General features: G+C 31.4%; 1 protein-coding gene across 12 annotated transcripts in view; it reads right to left on the bottom strand.

Moving 5' to 3' along the window:
• Window positions 1–394: 394 nt before the first annotated feature.
• Window positions 395–13,786, bottom strand: part of Snup (snurportin-1) — a 78,371-nt gene continuing 64,979 nt past the window's right edge. For 6 of the 12 annotated variants that reach the window (XR_013027540.1, XR_013027545.1, XR_013027543.1 and 3 more), the window contains 3 exons: window positions 9,238–9,543; window positions 2,138–2,256; window positions 395–654 (listed from right to left, as the gene is read on the bottom strand). Coding sequence is in view for 4 of the 12 variants with exons in the window: in XM_076498424.1 (XP_076354539.1) it covers window positions 6,363–6,389 (27 nt within the window). In the remaining 8 variants the exon portion in view is untranslated. Of the gene's footprint in view, window positions 655–2,137; window positions 2,257–6,347; window positions 6,390–9,237; window positions 9,544–13,786 lie in introns of those variants that run through there. The other 6 variants (XM_076498425.1, XM_076498426.1, XM_076498427.1 and 3 more) reach the window with 4 other exon arrangements.

The following is a 13,786-nucleotide window of genomic DNA, read 5'->3' as shown; positions in this document are numbered from 1 at the left end:
GAGATTTTGTTATTTTAACATAACATGAAATCACTTTGCACCCAAATTGGTAATGAAATATTATTGTCCCAAACAAATCTTCAGTAAAAACATTGTTAAAAAATCTTATTTTTTGTATAAAATATACATGTAATCTTTGCTAAAAGTCTACCAGAGTTTGTGAAGATACACATGCTGTGTCAAAAGCTATAGTACAAATACTTAATGTGTGCAAATTTGTAGACAAACTTGTACATTATACCAAACCTGCAGCAAAATAGGTAATACATACTTTAAACTATGGTAAATATATCAGTAACATTTTAAACAAAAGATATAATCATTTATTATGTAATATGTAAAAAAATTGCATGAGATAGAACTGCTGTTTGGCAAAATAAACAAACTATAAGCATTTTAACAATTTCTTGTCAACATTTTATTCCAACATCACCATCACTTTTGTAACAAGTGTTTGCTTCTGTGTAAATACAAAATTTTGCAACTGGTATAATGTTTTTAACTGAAACAAGTTTTTCAATATGCATGACCAAAAAAAAATTATTTTTTATCTTCACCAAGCTTCAAAAATTTGACTAGGTCAAAGGTTAAAATACATTAACACTATAATCTATCATATCTATCAGTTTTTCATCAGGTGACCATTTCTTCTGTCTGCAAAATAGAAACAAAATACAATCTTTGTAAGAAAAAAATATAAATCAATATGTTTTAATAACATGTTAAATAAAGAGATAGAGAAAATAGTTTAAGTTCTCAATGTGTGTATCTATAAAACATCTACTCCTAAATTTATATATTCACTAATATAACTGTCACAGGTATAGTTTTAACACTCCTACGAAAAGTGGGGCCTAATAGGCCCCAGAGCAACTTGAAAGGTTATTAATATTAGGCTAATAATTTTGTATTTAAATGAAATTGCCATTTAAATCCATTAATGAATGGATTAACGAGATTCCCACTGTCCCTGTCTACTATCTAGCGAAACCACAGCCAGGGGAACGGGCTTGGAGAAATCAGGACTAGAAACGTCTTTTCGTAGGAGTGTTAAGAATAAGTTCATTTAGAAGTTTTACCTCAACATTTAAAACAATTTTTCATAATTTTTATACCATCTTTCAGTTGTCAAAGTCCTTAAAATACAAAAAAACAGTTGATGTTTTGATTATAGTTAGTTTTGTAAGTTTATCATGTTATTTATATGTGGAAAAAGGCAATCTGAATATAAGAGGTTCAAATTTAAAAGGTAAAATTAATATTTTTTAAATTCCTACAACCTTAACTGTTTAACTACAATACAGAACATACAATTACAGTATCTATCACAGAAAGCTACAGTCAACCTGATCCAAATTAGGTGTTCACAGTTTGAAACAAATTATCCAGAACCTGATCCACTTTCACAATAGTGACTGCAAATTTCAAAATATTTCTCATGTTAGTATATTTTTAGAATATCCACATAAATACACTAAAAACACAGTTGTATAGAAAGATAAACTAGGTACAAGAATTATTGATTTCCAAAACATTATGCAAAAAAAAGTCACTAGTGAGACAAAAGTTAAAAAAGATAATTTATTAGGCTTTCCAGTAAAATATTAAATCATTTTTAGTGATAATCTGAAACTGGAAAATTACCTTTTTTTTACAAAAATTGAGCTATAAATACAATTAAAAAATAATTATGCCACAATTCCCCTCAGTGGACTCGGCAGATAGCCTGATGTAGCTTTGCTATAAGAAAAATGCACACACATTGTGTCACAATGATATACTGCATCCATTTGATGTATTAAATTTAGATTACTTCATTATCCCATAAACAATAAAAGAACTTCTAGAATACTAAAAATACTTATTACAACAAAGAGAAATAGCCAGTCACTGATCGTCAGATCTAGGAAAACTCTTACTTTGACACTGAACTTTAACCAATGCTGTGGAACTCCAGAACATTCATCACATTACAGTCTGATGTACACATAATGATTGGTAAAAAATTTCCATTTAAATTTTGTTTTCCTTATATAGCACCCATGGAGATACTAAATCAGAGTGATATGACAATTATAAACTAGGGATTTTTTCCTTAACTCTAAAAAAAGAGCAAAAATTGGGTTTAAACACTAACCTCAATTGTATCTATAGATACATTTTGAATAGGAAGCTCTATGGTCAGGTCAACAGCCATGTTAAGGTTTCAAGACTGGTGCCATATTTGGCCACTTTAGTTTTGTGTTTTCATGAAAACTATTATTAAAGAAAATGTACTTTAAATAATATTTCATAATGCATATAAAATACTTGGCATGTATTAAATTTGTGTATAAATAATTTAATAACATCAAGGAATTTTTAAGATTTCCAGTATCACCACAGATATAATTATCATTTATATAAGCAAAGTGTTAGTACACTACAACAGAAGTGCATAACTATCCTCTTGTTAACCCATGTGGGTTAATATTCTTTAATTATTAGGAATCATTTGAAAATATCATTAAAGAGTTTATTCACAGATACAGTTGTGGTATGTGTTTGAACCCAATATTACTTATGTTTTTAATTTCCACTTTGGAACATTGGTTCAAGTAAAAGAGAACTGTTAACAGAAATTAAAGAACATGCTAACCTAAGATCTCCTATAAAGTCAAATGTACTTGAACATGCCATAGGAGAATATTATGGTGTTGTTCGTTCTAATTAGTTTAAAATATTAATATGGGACAATGGTGGGTGTAGAATCAAAATAAATGACCAGGTCATTCACAAGTTCAATCTTGAGATAAATATGGTTGGAACATCTAGTAAACTACTTCTGGTTCTATAAGAATGTATTTATCTGCAAAGCAAACTTGTTTGACAATTAGGAGTTAACATGATTAAACACTCAATTATAAGTTTGTCATATTACTGTTTGATATAGCTTAGAAACACATATAAAAGAGTTGAATAAATATCTTATTAGATGCATATAACCTGGAATATTTTCTTTGTAAATCAACTCCTGCTTAAGAGGTTTTTCTTAAGCCATTCATTTAGATTGTATTATTACCAATATATTGATATTGCAACAATTCCACAGTAATATCCTTAAAAATAGTGATGAATAACTAAAATATGTGGACTGAACCTAATTCATTGTATTAGAGCATGTGTAAATATAATTGTCTAATGAACCATTTACAACCATCACTTCTCATTCCCCACATTATTTCAACAAGGAAAATGTACTGTTTGTAAACAAAGGAGAATGACTGCAGTACACTGTTGTAAAATGTTTGAGTTTTGATGCAATTAGTGCATCCTATATAATAGACTACACAGGTTTGCTGAGTAGCTAGAGTTTGCTATAATAGATGGCTGTTATTATCATATATTTGATTTTAGAGCCAACAAAGGATAATGACTGCAGTACACTGTTGTAAAATGTTTGAGTTTTGATGCAATTAGTGCATCCTATATAATAGACTACACAGGTTTGCTGAGTAGCTAGAGTTTGCTATAATAGACGGCTGTTATTATCATATATTTCATTTTAGAGCCGAACGCCCACATCGACGATCACTCAATAATGGTTCAAACAAAGCACCCAGATATCGCAAACAACCAACGGAAATCTTCCAACATGAAACTACCAAAATACCGCCGAGTCCAGACCATATTAGAAGAAACATGAAGATGGATTCAGACAACCCGACTCAGAAGACGACAACTCCCATTGTTAGCAACACGCCAAGTTCCAGTAGTTCAAGAAAGAAAAAGGACAGTTCATGCCAGACTTCAATCCCAGTTCCACAGAATTCAACAACCAGCCAGACTCAAACCATTACGAAGATAACCATCGATGCGACAGCACAAACTGAAAAACAATCTACCTCCACGCAGAAAGCTCAAACCAAAATCTTGAGAAGAAACAAAGCATCACAGACCAGCGAAGAACAACTCACTGAAGAACAGCCAGTAGTTCCACCACCAAGACCACGTTTCTCACTTGCACCAATGGGCTTCAAGTGTGGAAACAAGTTCATGATGAAGTTACCACCCGATCTACAAGACTGCAGCTAACAGTTTCCACGTATACCACCAACATAGTTCATCAGTTTTTTTTGTTTTTTTTTGTTTTCTTTCTTCCCAGCTACTTCCTGGCACGGTCTGGGTAGATTATTCGGTGCCCAGGTCGTGAAAGTGGGTTTTCTCGGGGTACTCCCGTTTCCCCCCACAGCAAAATCTCTAGTATCGGACCTGTAGGTCCCAGCCTCATTCTGAAAGGGCCGTTTACCCAGTCACAAAGTATCTAATCAATCACAGTAAATTTTAAAAATCAATTCGCCAGCTGCCAGTGTACTCCGTCCTCGAGCCAAGGTCTGGCTCACTTCACTTTCACTGCTTTCGTCCAGTTCTCCCGTCCTTCCTCTCACTCACAAATACACCACTCCATTTTTTGAAATGTTAAAAATAAAGTAAAAATTCCACGGATATTTTAAAACATTTCTCATGTAAGGGGACGAAGAGGAACTACAAAGTTCCTGAACACCCCAGTTGGAGAGAGAACTCTTCTGATTTCTCTCTCTCTAAACTAAACCCCTGCCATGTTAGTTTGCGTTTTGCTGAGTAGCTGTTGGGATTTTTTTCTACTGTATGCCACCCCTTGTCATTTTGTTGAGCATAAGAAAATATCACTACTGAAGTAAGCACCTTCTGACAATTGTCATTTCTACAAGTGTTAAAAGGGGAGATATTGAATAAAAATCAATTTACTCAATACAATAAAATCATGCTTATATATTGGGTTGAGAAATAATTTGTGAGCTTTTTTCAAGTTAAACAAATATATTCATAAATGAAACGCTTTCGCAAATTATTTCATGTCATTTGGTTATTAATTTTTTGCTCTAATAGATGGTGTGTTTGATTTTCATATGTCTTTAATTTTTGCTTTCATTTTCAGCTCACTAAATGGACTGTCAAGTGGACAAAATTGAGCATTTTCGACACCATCTGCTTTTCGCATTTAATTTCTTGCAATTTCGTTTAAAACAATGCATACTATATACCTAGGTATTACATGAAATAAAGTATCATAATAACTGTTTTGGGTGTAATGTGTTCATGCATTGAAGTATTGTATAGTTTTGCATGTAATGCTTGAATGAAATTATTTAAAAACACTCACGAATTATTCCTCAACCTAATACAATACAAACATAAAATATATATATGTTTATATAAACTTAAAAATAAAATATATACACTGAAGGCTGAAGCATGTTCCTATCTCTGTTTGTTTTTGTTATTTTTCATGCTCTGATATATGAAGTATTTCTTTCACTCAGTCCTGGTTTTGGTGAAATTCCCTCACAAAAAGAAATTTTTATTCTTTTTTTTTTCTCAGACTGACCTTTCACAACACGTAAATATGAAGACTGGTGAATCAATGCTGAAACTCATATGAAAGAAGTATTTTGATATATGAATTTTTCTTCTTCTAAGGTTAACTGTTCAGGATATAACAGAGCAAGACATACAGACTTTTTCTTCTAATGGAAACCACTGTATTTCACATTTCTATAACTCCTTCTACAATATATTTTATACTTCTCTGTTTATAGTCTGTCACATTCTAGATAATGCCAATACTAAAGAAGGTTGTGCATGTTCTTTGCATTACAAAGAAAACTGAAAACTGTTCTATCAAAATAATTCATACTGTAATAACAAGTTTCTTTACACTGTTTGTCTGATATGAGTTGGTATTATGTATAATTTTCAGTTTATAATTAAAGTAGCATTGTTATCTACTTATTTTCATAAGTCAGTTCAAACATTTCAGAATACACTAAAATGTCTTTCTTAGACCTGATAAATATGGCAGTATTATGAACAATGATATCTACCCACTTGAAGTATCCAGATGTTTCTTATTAAATAAGTTAAATTCCATGACTTAAATGTGAATAACTTTAAAATGGAGAATGAATGTTATACAAAGTCTTAAATGTTTGTTATGATGGAGATTTTGTCCAGTTTCACTTCTAAATACTTATATATCACATATTTGAATTCTAAAATTACATTAACATCTTTTCTCAAACTTCAAGATTAAAACAATAAATATTGTGCAACACCTAAACAGTAGATACCCAAACTCAAATAACTTACAAGATCTCAATGTGTTCACAGAAAAGAGGATACTTAACTAGCTTAGAAAACATCATGGTTAAATACAACTTGCATTAATACTTGTAAGATACTTATGACAGGAACCTATTGAAAATACCTTGGGAGGTTGTAAGGGATGTTCATTAAACAAACTTCAAGGCAGAACTGCAGATAATGCTAACTGAATAAAAACTTTAATTGTACTTCATGGTTAGGATGACCTATGAACAAAGCAGATACAGGAACCTGTTTGCTTTTACTAACTTTTGTTTACAATCTACATTAGTTCATCATAATTATCTACAATTAGTTTATCATAAAGGTACATCTTCCACAACTGTAAATATAATAAACAGCTCTTGCCTACATTCTGCATCATAGTAATGAATTTTTGCAAAAGAAAAAAAATAAATGAATGGAACAAGTTTAACACAAGCACAAGTTTTCAACCACAATTTTAAACGAAACAGAAATACATAACAAAAAACTATAAAAATCAATTTGACTTTGCTCCAGTATCTCTAAATACTTCACTTGAACAATTATTAGTCACTCATTATATTAATGCGAGATTTTTACCAAACAAATTTTTCTTTTCCCAATCAAAATGTAATTATATACAATACTTATGTCAAGATCTGCCATATAATAAAAAAGAAAAATCAGTAATTGTGCTACTATAGGGGTTTTCCTAATGAACAATTAACAACATACCAAATGGTAGTGAACATGGAAGTGTTAACATGAAAGTTACATCGATAGAGAATTTGATTTTAAAATCAAAATGCCAATTGCAAAAGATACCATTAGGAATCTAAAATATTACTGGCAGAACAAAACAATGTTGGAAATGTTTTTCACAATGAAAATACGTTTTTTTTCTAATTTCAATCAGTGTGTTCCCATATTTTGAGAAATACTTCAACACAACAAAGGAATGTGTGCAGAGCAACAAAAGGAAATATACTGGGATTTTTTTAAACACTCATTAGTGAGTTGATGACCATCTACTACTATACTGTCCAAAATAGTACCTATATTTACTGACCATTAAGGTAACTTATATCATCAATGATAGAATTTAGAATATACACAAAACTACATAAATAATGGAGAATGAGTGTCAAATGTACAGCAATTATTTTGTACATTTCTGTGTGATTCCTTTTAATAGCTATGCAACAAGGTCAACAATCACCAGAAACTTAGCATTTTTAACAACCATATTTATCACTGAAATCATTCATTCAGTATATACAATTTCTGAACTTCTTTTCTGACTAATAACCTTGGGAGTTTCTCTGCTGTCTTTGACATAGTTTTGCCTATTGTTATTCTTAGCTAAATTTTAGAAGTTCAAAATACTTGAACATACAATTTGGCACAACAGAATAAGAAATATTGGCTAACTCTTCTTAACACTTTAAATAGGCTTTCACATTCAAATACAATACAAATCTATTAATAATGAAATAACTTTTGCTTGCATTTGTTAATGTTTCTAGTGTGATGAATTCATATTATCCTAAAGTAGGATAATAAGTAATTTCAAATTTCTTATAAGTAATTTCAAAAAAGATCTGTATGCTTCTTTTAACAAGAGAAATTCAAAATCAGAAATAATGTAGATAAGACTGGTGTGTAGAAATGATGAAACTGTAAATTTCTTTTACCATTCCCAAAGCTCAACAACTTTGATTATCAAATATCTCTTCCATACTAGACTACTATATATAGTAATTTAACAACACATTTTAGAAACATTCTTAATTTTCAAATTAACACAATATCTTCTAATTACAGCTGAGTGGAAAATTTCATGTGAAAGAAACACAGTAATGAATTTAACTTTTTAAACAAAATTTTCTTTTTTTGGTCCTTAGAACATCAACTTATAAGAATCAATGAAACACTATCTCAACCTTCAGTAAAATAAAAACTAAAGCTCAAGATATACTTAAATATACTTAGACATATTTCAATATTTCTTTGTATTCCTAAAGTTTTTCAAATTCACATAAAAAAACTTAAAGGTGAATTTTACAGAAAATAGAAAATTTTGCAGTCAAAAAAACTATTCGTACTGATTAATTTTACAGGTTCACATTTTTTATAAAAATATGTGCTAATAAATGAAACATAGAACTTGGTGCAGAAAGAGCCCTTTCCAAGTGGCAATCCAAACTTTTTAGTTTTTGCGTTTGCTGCTAAGAAAAGTACTGTGACGTAATAGTTGCCAAACAAACCGTCAACACCAGCACGTTGAATGTAAATAAACATGGCCAGTGCATACGGAGAAACAGAGGCGGAGTCAGTTTTGACTTTGTGTTCTGAACAGTGTCGAGTAGCGCCATATCAATTCCAACTTACTCTGAACGAACCTAGAACAGTTACTTTTAACACAGATTTGACAGTTCCACGAGTGAGAGTAGCGGAACTGTGAGTGATACTGATAGCGCCCAGGCCTGTTGCGAGTTGGTCATATCTCCAATGGAAGAATGGTAAGCCTAAGTCATGTAAACAAATATGGTCTGTATTATTTCACGTGCAATTTTAAGCATCTCGAAACCTGTCTGGTGTTTATAAATTATTGGTATCACAGACTGGGTTTTATTTGTTTATACTTTGCCAACTATGGTAACTAATACTCAGCCCTTCCACAATTATTGTACCGGGTATTTATGACACGTAACAAAATGAATTTCAATTATACATCATAATTCTGTCTAAAAAATCAAACTAGATGTAGCAGTCTGAATAGTTAATTTATCTTGAAATGTTAAATTTGAAAAATGGAATTCTTCAAGCTTTTTCATATTTAAAAATGATACAAAAACATCTACAGAATGATCTACCAGCTTTTAAACTTGTAATATACTCTATTTGGGATAGATTTGTCCACTGGCTAGACTAGGAAATCAAGGTTTCACTGACTTTCAGGTGCCACAAATACAAAACACATTCATGAATGTGAAATGTGTATGTCTAATTACATTCTTCAAAAACTTGTACTTTTGAAATTATTATATTATACTAGTTATTGTTTATCGCTTTATACTGCACACATACCTTTAAAATTGTTATTTTCATGATGGCAAGGGATGGCTTCAGAGGGGTGGAACCTGTACGCTGCAGGCTGAGATCAGTCCTCACCTCTACACGAGGAAAGATGGTGGGGATGATCCTGTCTATTGCCAATGGTTTTTTCAGTCTCAACCTGCCTGGCTTGAAACCCATGGAATCCAAAGCAATGGGATCCAACACAAAACATGAGTGTTCAAAGTGATCTTAACAAAGCTTTGCATGGTGTGAAGGAGTCCAGTTCTTCCTACTGACCATCTGCACCCACTGTCGCCACCTTGCCCGTTCCATCTCCTTGCACGGAAACGAAAATAAGTTTTTGCCCGATTCCAAACCGTTTTTACAAACATAAGCAATGCAGTAAACCATGTTATCTTAAAACAAACATAAAGTAGCAATATCAAGACAAAAAAGTCTTACAAAGTATGTAATCCAAAAAAAGCACTGATAGATTTACATAAAACACCAGCACTGAAAGGAACACAATGGTCGGCTCGCAATGAAGCGCGTTTGGCAACTATTAAGTCATGGTTGTAAAATGTCAAAGAAACAGCTGAACGACCGAGAGGAACTTGAGTTTGAGGACCCACATATTTTGTTTCATTTTTTACTCAAAAACTAAAGTGTTTAAAAATATGGCAACCACACAGGAATTATAACTAACCAAAGTACAGTTTCTGAGGCAATTATTAAATTTGTTGAAAATTCACCTTTAAAGGTTTATCAATGCATAAACTTAATATACCTTTATAGTGTATTGTTTTTACTTGTGGGTCACCCAAGGAAACTTGTCATAACTAACAGATAAACTTACATGGCCTATTAACTCTAATGCACAGTCATTTACATAAAATTTGCTTAAGACCACTTAACATACAACCTGACATATTCAAAATCGGTTCTTAAATAATTTCACTTTATTCTCCATTAGTGAAAATAGAGAGTATCAAGGCATTAACTCATCTACAGATATCATATCTTGACACTGTTAACATTCCTAAATGGGTTTTAAGAAGACATTACTTTAAACTTGGATACGTTTTTACTCAGATTAATATATTGTTGTTGTTGGTAATTGAATGAAAGATATAATTTCTATCATTCTTAATGCAAATTTGGAATCAAAGGTCTTTCCCAACAAAGACTACATAGCTAATCGTAATTCACAAACCTAGTAATAAATTTGTAAATGACATTCTTAGTATACAGTAACAAGAGTCACTAAATTTGAAATTTTTCTAACTAATTAACTGGTTTGACTTAGAGTCTTCAAAGTTTAAGAACTGGTGAAAGGCTGCAATAGATCATATTTTTTTCTTTTGTATCAAGTTTTGATCATTTACTTGTACATTAAAAACCAAAGTATGCACTAATTCAGCTAAGCTGATGTATTAAGAATAGCTCTTGCACTCACATGTTTAGAACCAAACAAGAAGTAAACTATCATACATGCTCTGTTCATGTATTTCCTTGTGTGCTGTAAAGCACTCATAAGTTCTACACCTTTGGATTCATATTTGCTGCATGTGGTATGACGAGCACAACCTTTTATTCAAGTTAAATCTCAGTGCTTACTTCTGCAATAATATAAGCAAAACTAGGTATAAAATAAAACAAGAAACAATACTTCAAGCAGGGTTTAGGAATATTACGAGTTGGTTAGGACCTTGAATTGACCAGTAACCAATTTTTATCAAAGTCCTCCAAGAAACAAGGTATTGGAAATTTACATAAATTTTGTCTGTATCTTAAATACTACACACACACACACACACACACACAACAATAACTTTTTACTTGTAATCTTTTTTTATCTAGAAGTTTTCTTAACTTAAAACAAAATAAACATATTCATATTTATTAAGATGAAGCTTATAACAAAGCAATAATTTTACCTCATCATTATACTATATACCTGCATTAAAGAATTATTGTGAAATATTTATACAGAATTCTTAAGCACGATTATATGTTCTAATAAATGACATAAAAAATTAAACTTAAGTTGACACTGCTCAAGAAACTCATATAAGTAATGTCTATGAAGAGTAAGAAAAAAAAATAACTGCAATCAGGAAAACAAGGATAACTTTGAATGGATGGAAAAGAATTCAAGTTTTCAATCAGAATTAAAAAAATAAAGAATAAAGCTTTAAATATTAACACACTGAAGATGGGTCACAAGTTTATTCATGTTTCGTGCAGTGTTTTGTACGCCATTTAATAAAATATTAAGTATAAAAGGAGTTGGACACATTTTATTTTGTTCATAACTCAACTATATTTTGTATTCTTTACTTGAAACTTATGGAATATGTACATGAAGACACTTAGTAAATTTTTAAAGTGTGGTATTTTCCTACATGGAGTGGAACTACACAAAATTTGCATACATAATGCATTTCACCTCTTTTTCTTATAAGCAATCTAACTCTGCAGGCTTTGGTAGGAAATTAGTTTTCTTTTTTCCTGTAGATGAAATGAATACAGGAATATGCTGCTTCATGTCACCAGACAGTCTTTTTGGGGGATCCTTATGTGGGGCTTTCCACATACTTTCAGGTCATGGACTTGGTTTATTCCTCTCTTGTTTCAGTAAGCTTTCTTTATCTTTGTCAGTAATCCATTCCCTTGCTACAGGGCTTTGTATGTTATATATATATATTTAAACAGCCACAATTTGTCAGGTAAAGTACTACCTTTCTTTTCTTTTGTCCATTTTACTATTTTTCTGAGAGGTACTCATTTACATGATCAACATCTTTTATGTAAAAATGTATTGGAGAACACATAGGTTTTTTATTTCTTTTCCAGTTATTCTATTCTTCCTTCCTGTGGTAGAAACAGATGAGTCATGGATGGTTGAAACCATTCTCATTTCTCTTGCCTTTCCACATGAAAACGAGAACATCATGATTTCTATGAAAAAGGTTTGCATAGAAAATACTGTGGTAATAATTGTCTTGGTACACACAGTGCCACAATCCAAGACTGAGAGCAAGAACACAAAAAATAGTTTCCTCCAATTTTTATCCCACACCACCAGTATAAATTTCCATGTTGCAAATATAATTTGTCACTCTCACACAATCATTCTCATCAGAAGGCCACATTTTACAATTTTTGCAAAGTTGTATGTTTATAATCTTAGACATCCTTCTGCATGGAATCATGCCCTAATTCAATAACAACTGTTGCTTTGGTTTACATAGTGTCCTGAATTTATTGAGAAAATAATCCAGTACTGGTTGAATTTTGAAGAACCAGCCTGAAGTCTAATCCATTTACTGATTATCACTAAAATACCAAAATGTCCAAATTTGTTTTGGCTCAATCTCTGCAAAAAAATTGGGCCAATCATAAGAGGATCTGTTGACCAATAACATTTCCAATTATATTTTCTTGTCTATCCCTTTAGTGCACAAAGTCCTAGGAATTTCAAACCATTGAAGTCTGTCAGATGGCATTTCATGTTTCTCCACAATTTGATTATGGGAGGTACACATTTCCTCACAAGTCATTCCAAACAAGTCATCATTAAACATAAGACTTTTCATGGGAGCAATAACTTGAGGTTTGAATAAAGTTATGATAACCTTTGGATTTCTTTCAAACATTTCCAAGTTCAGTGGAATATCTATTTCTGACCAGTTATCATTATTATAATTGGTAAACAAATCACTAACAGGAACATTTGTAGATTCGTCATCACTTTCTGATTCAGAAGCAGTTGAGAGCACAACAACTTTACGTATTTTTGTAGGTCTAACAATATCACTGTAGCTAGAGTTACTATGAGAATGATCCACAAACATATTAACATCAAAATCTTAACCTTCACTTGGAAAATCTAACAAATTATCACCAAATAGTTCAGTACTTATCTTCGTCCAATACATTACATTTTTATAAGCCATTTATAAAAATACAGGTTTTGTAAGCAAAGATGAGAAAAATGATAACTGTAAAAACAAAATAAAATGTGTCCAAATCCTCTGATCTTCTGCATGAAACACAAGTAAACTAGTGCACTGTCAAAAACATGTTAACATAACCCAAAGCATCAAATTTTTTCTTTAATTCTGAAATGTATTAAAAAACATTGTCAAAAATGTCATCTACCAGCTTGAATGAAAACAATGTAGCACCACCTATCTCAGCTAACAAGCTGATCTTTCATAAACACATTCCAAATATTCAAAAACAGCAGAAAGAGATGAAAATGTAGACCACATATGTAGGACATACTGGCTTTTGATTACCCTGTAAACTAAAATATTCTTACAGAGTACAGTAAGTTTTTTGAGCAAAATATTTACAGTTCCTTCTTTTAAACAACACAATCAAGAAATGAATACATTTAATGTTTGCCCTCACAATCAATTAGACTGTAAACTGTTGCTTGGAATTGTGTAATTCCTCCTTTATTCGTGCTTGATTTAGACGAAGTATTATCTTTGTTCTAGTTAAGTGTTTTACAGTTTTAATGTACTTTATGTCACAATGGTCCTCTTTTACGATAACAAAAAATCTCGCA

Source organism: Tachypleus tridentatus, chromosome 4 (assembly GCF_004210375.1).
Source record: "Tachypleus tridentatus isolate NWPU-2018 chromosome 4, ASM421037v1, whole genome shotgun sequence".
NCBI lineage: Eukaryota > Metazoa > Arthropoda > Merostomata > Xiphosura > Limulidae > Tachypleus > Tachypleus tridentatus.
The sequence above is the reverse complement of the archived record's forward strand: the minus strand, read 5'-3'. Positions and strand labels throughout refer to the sequence as shown.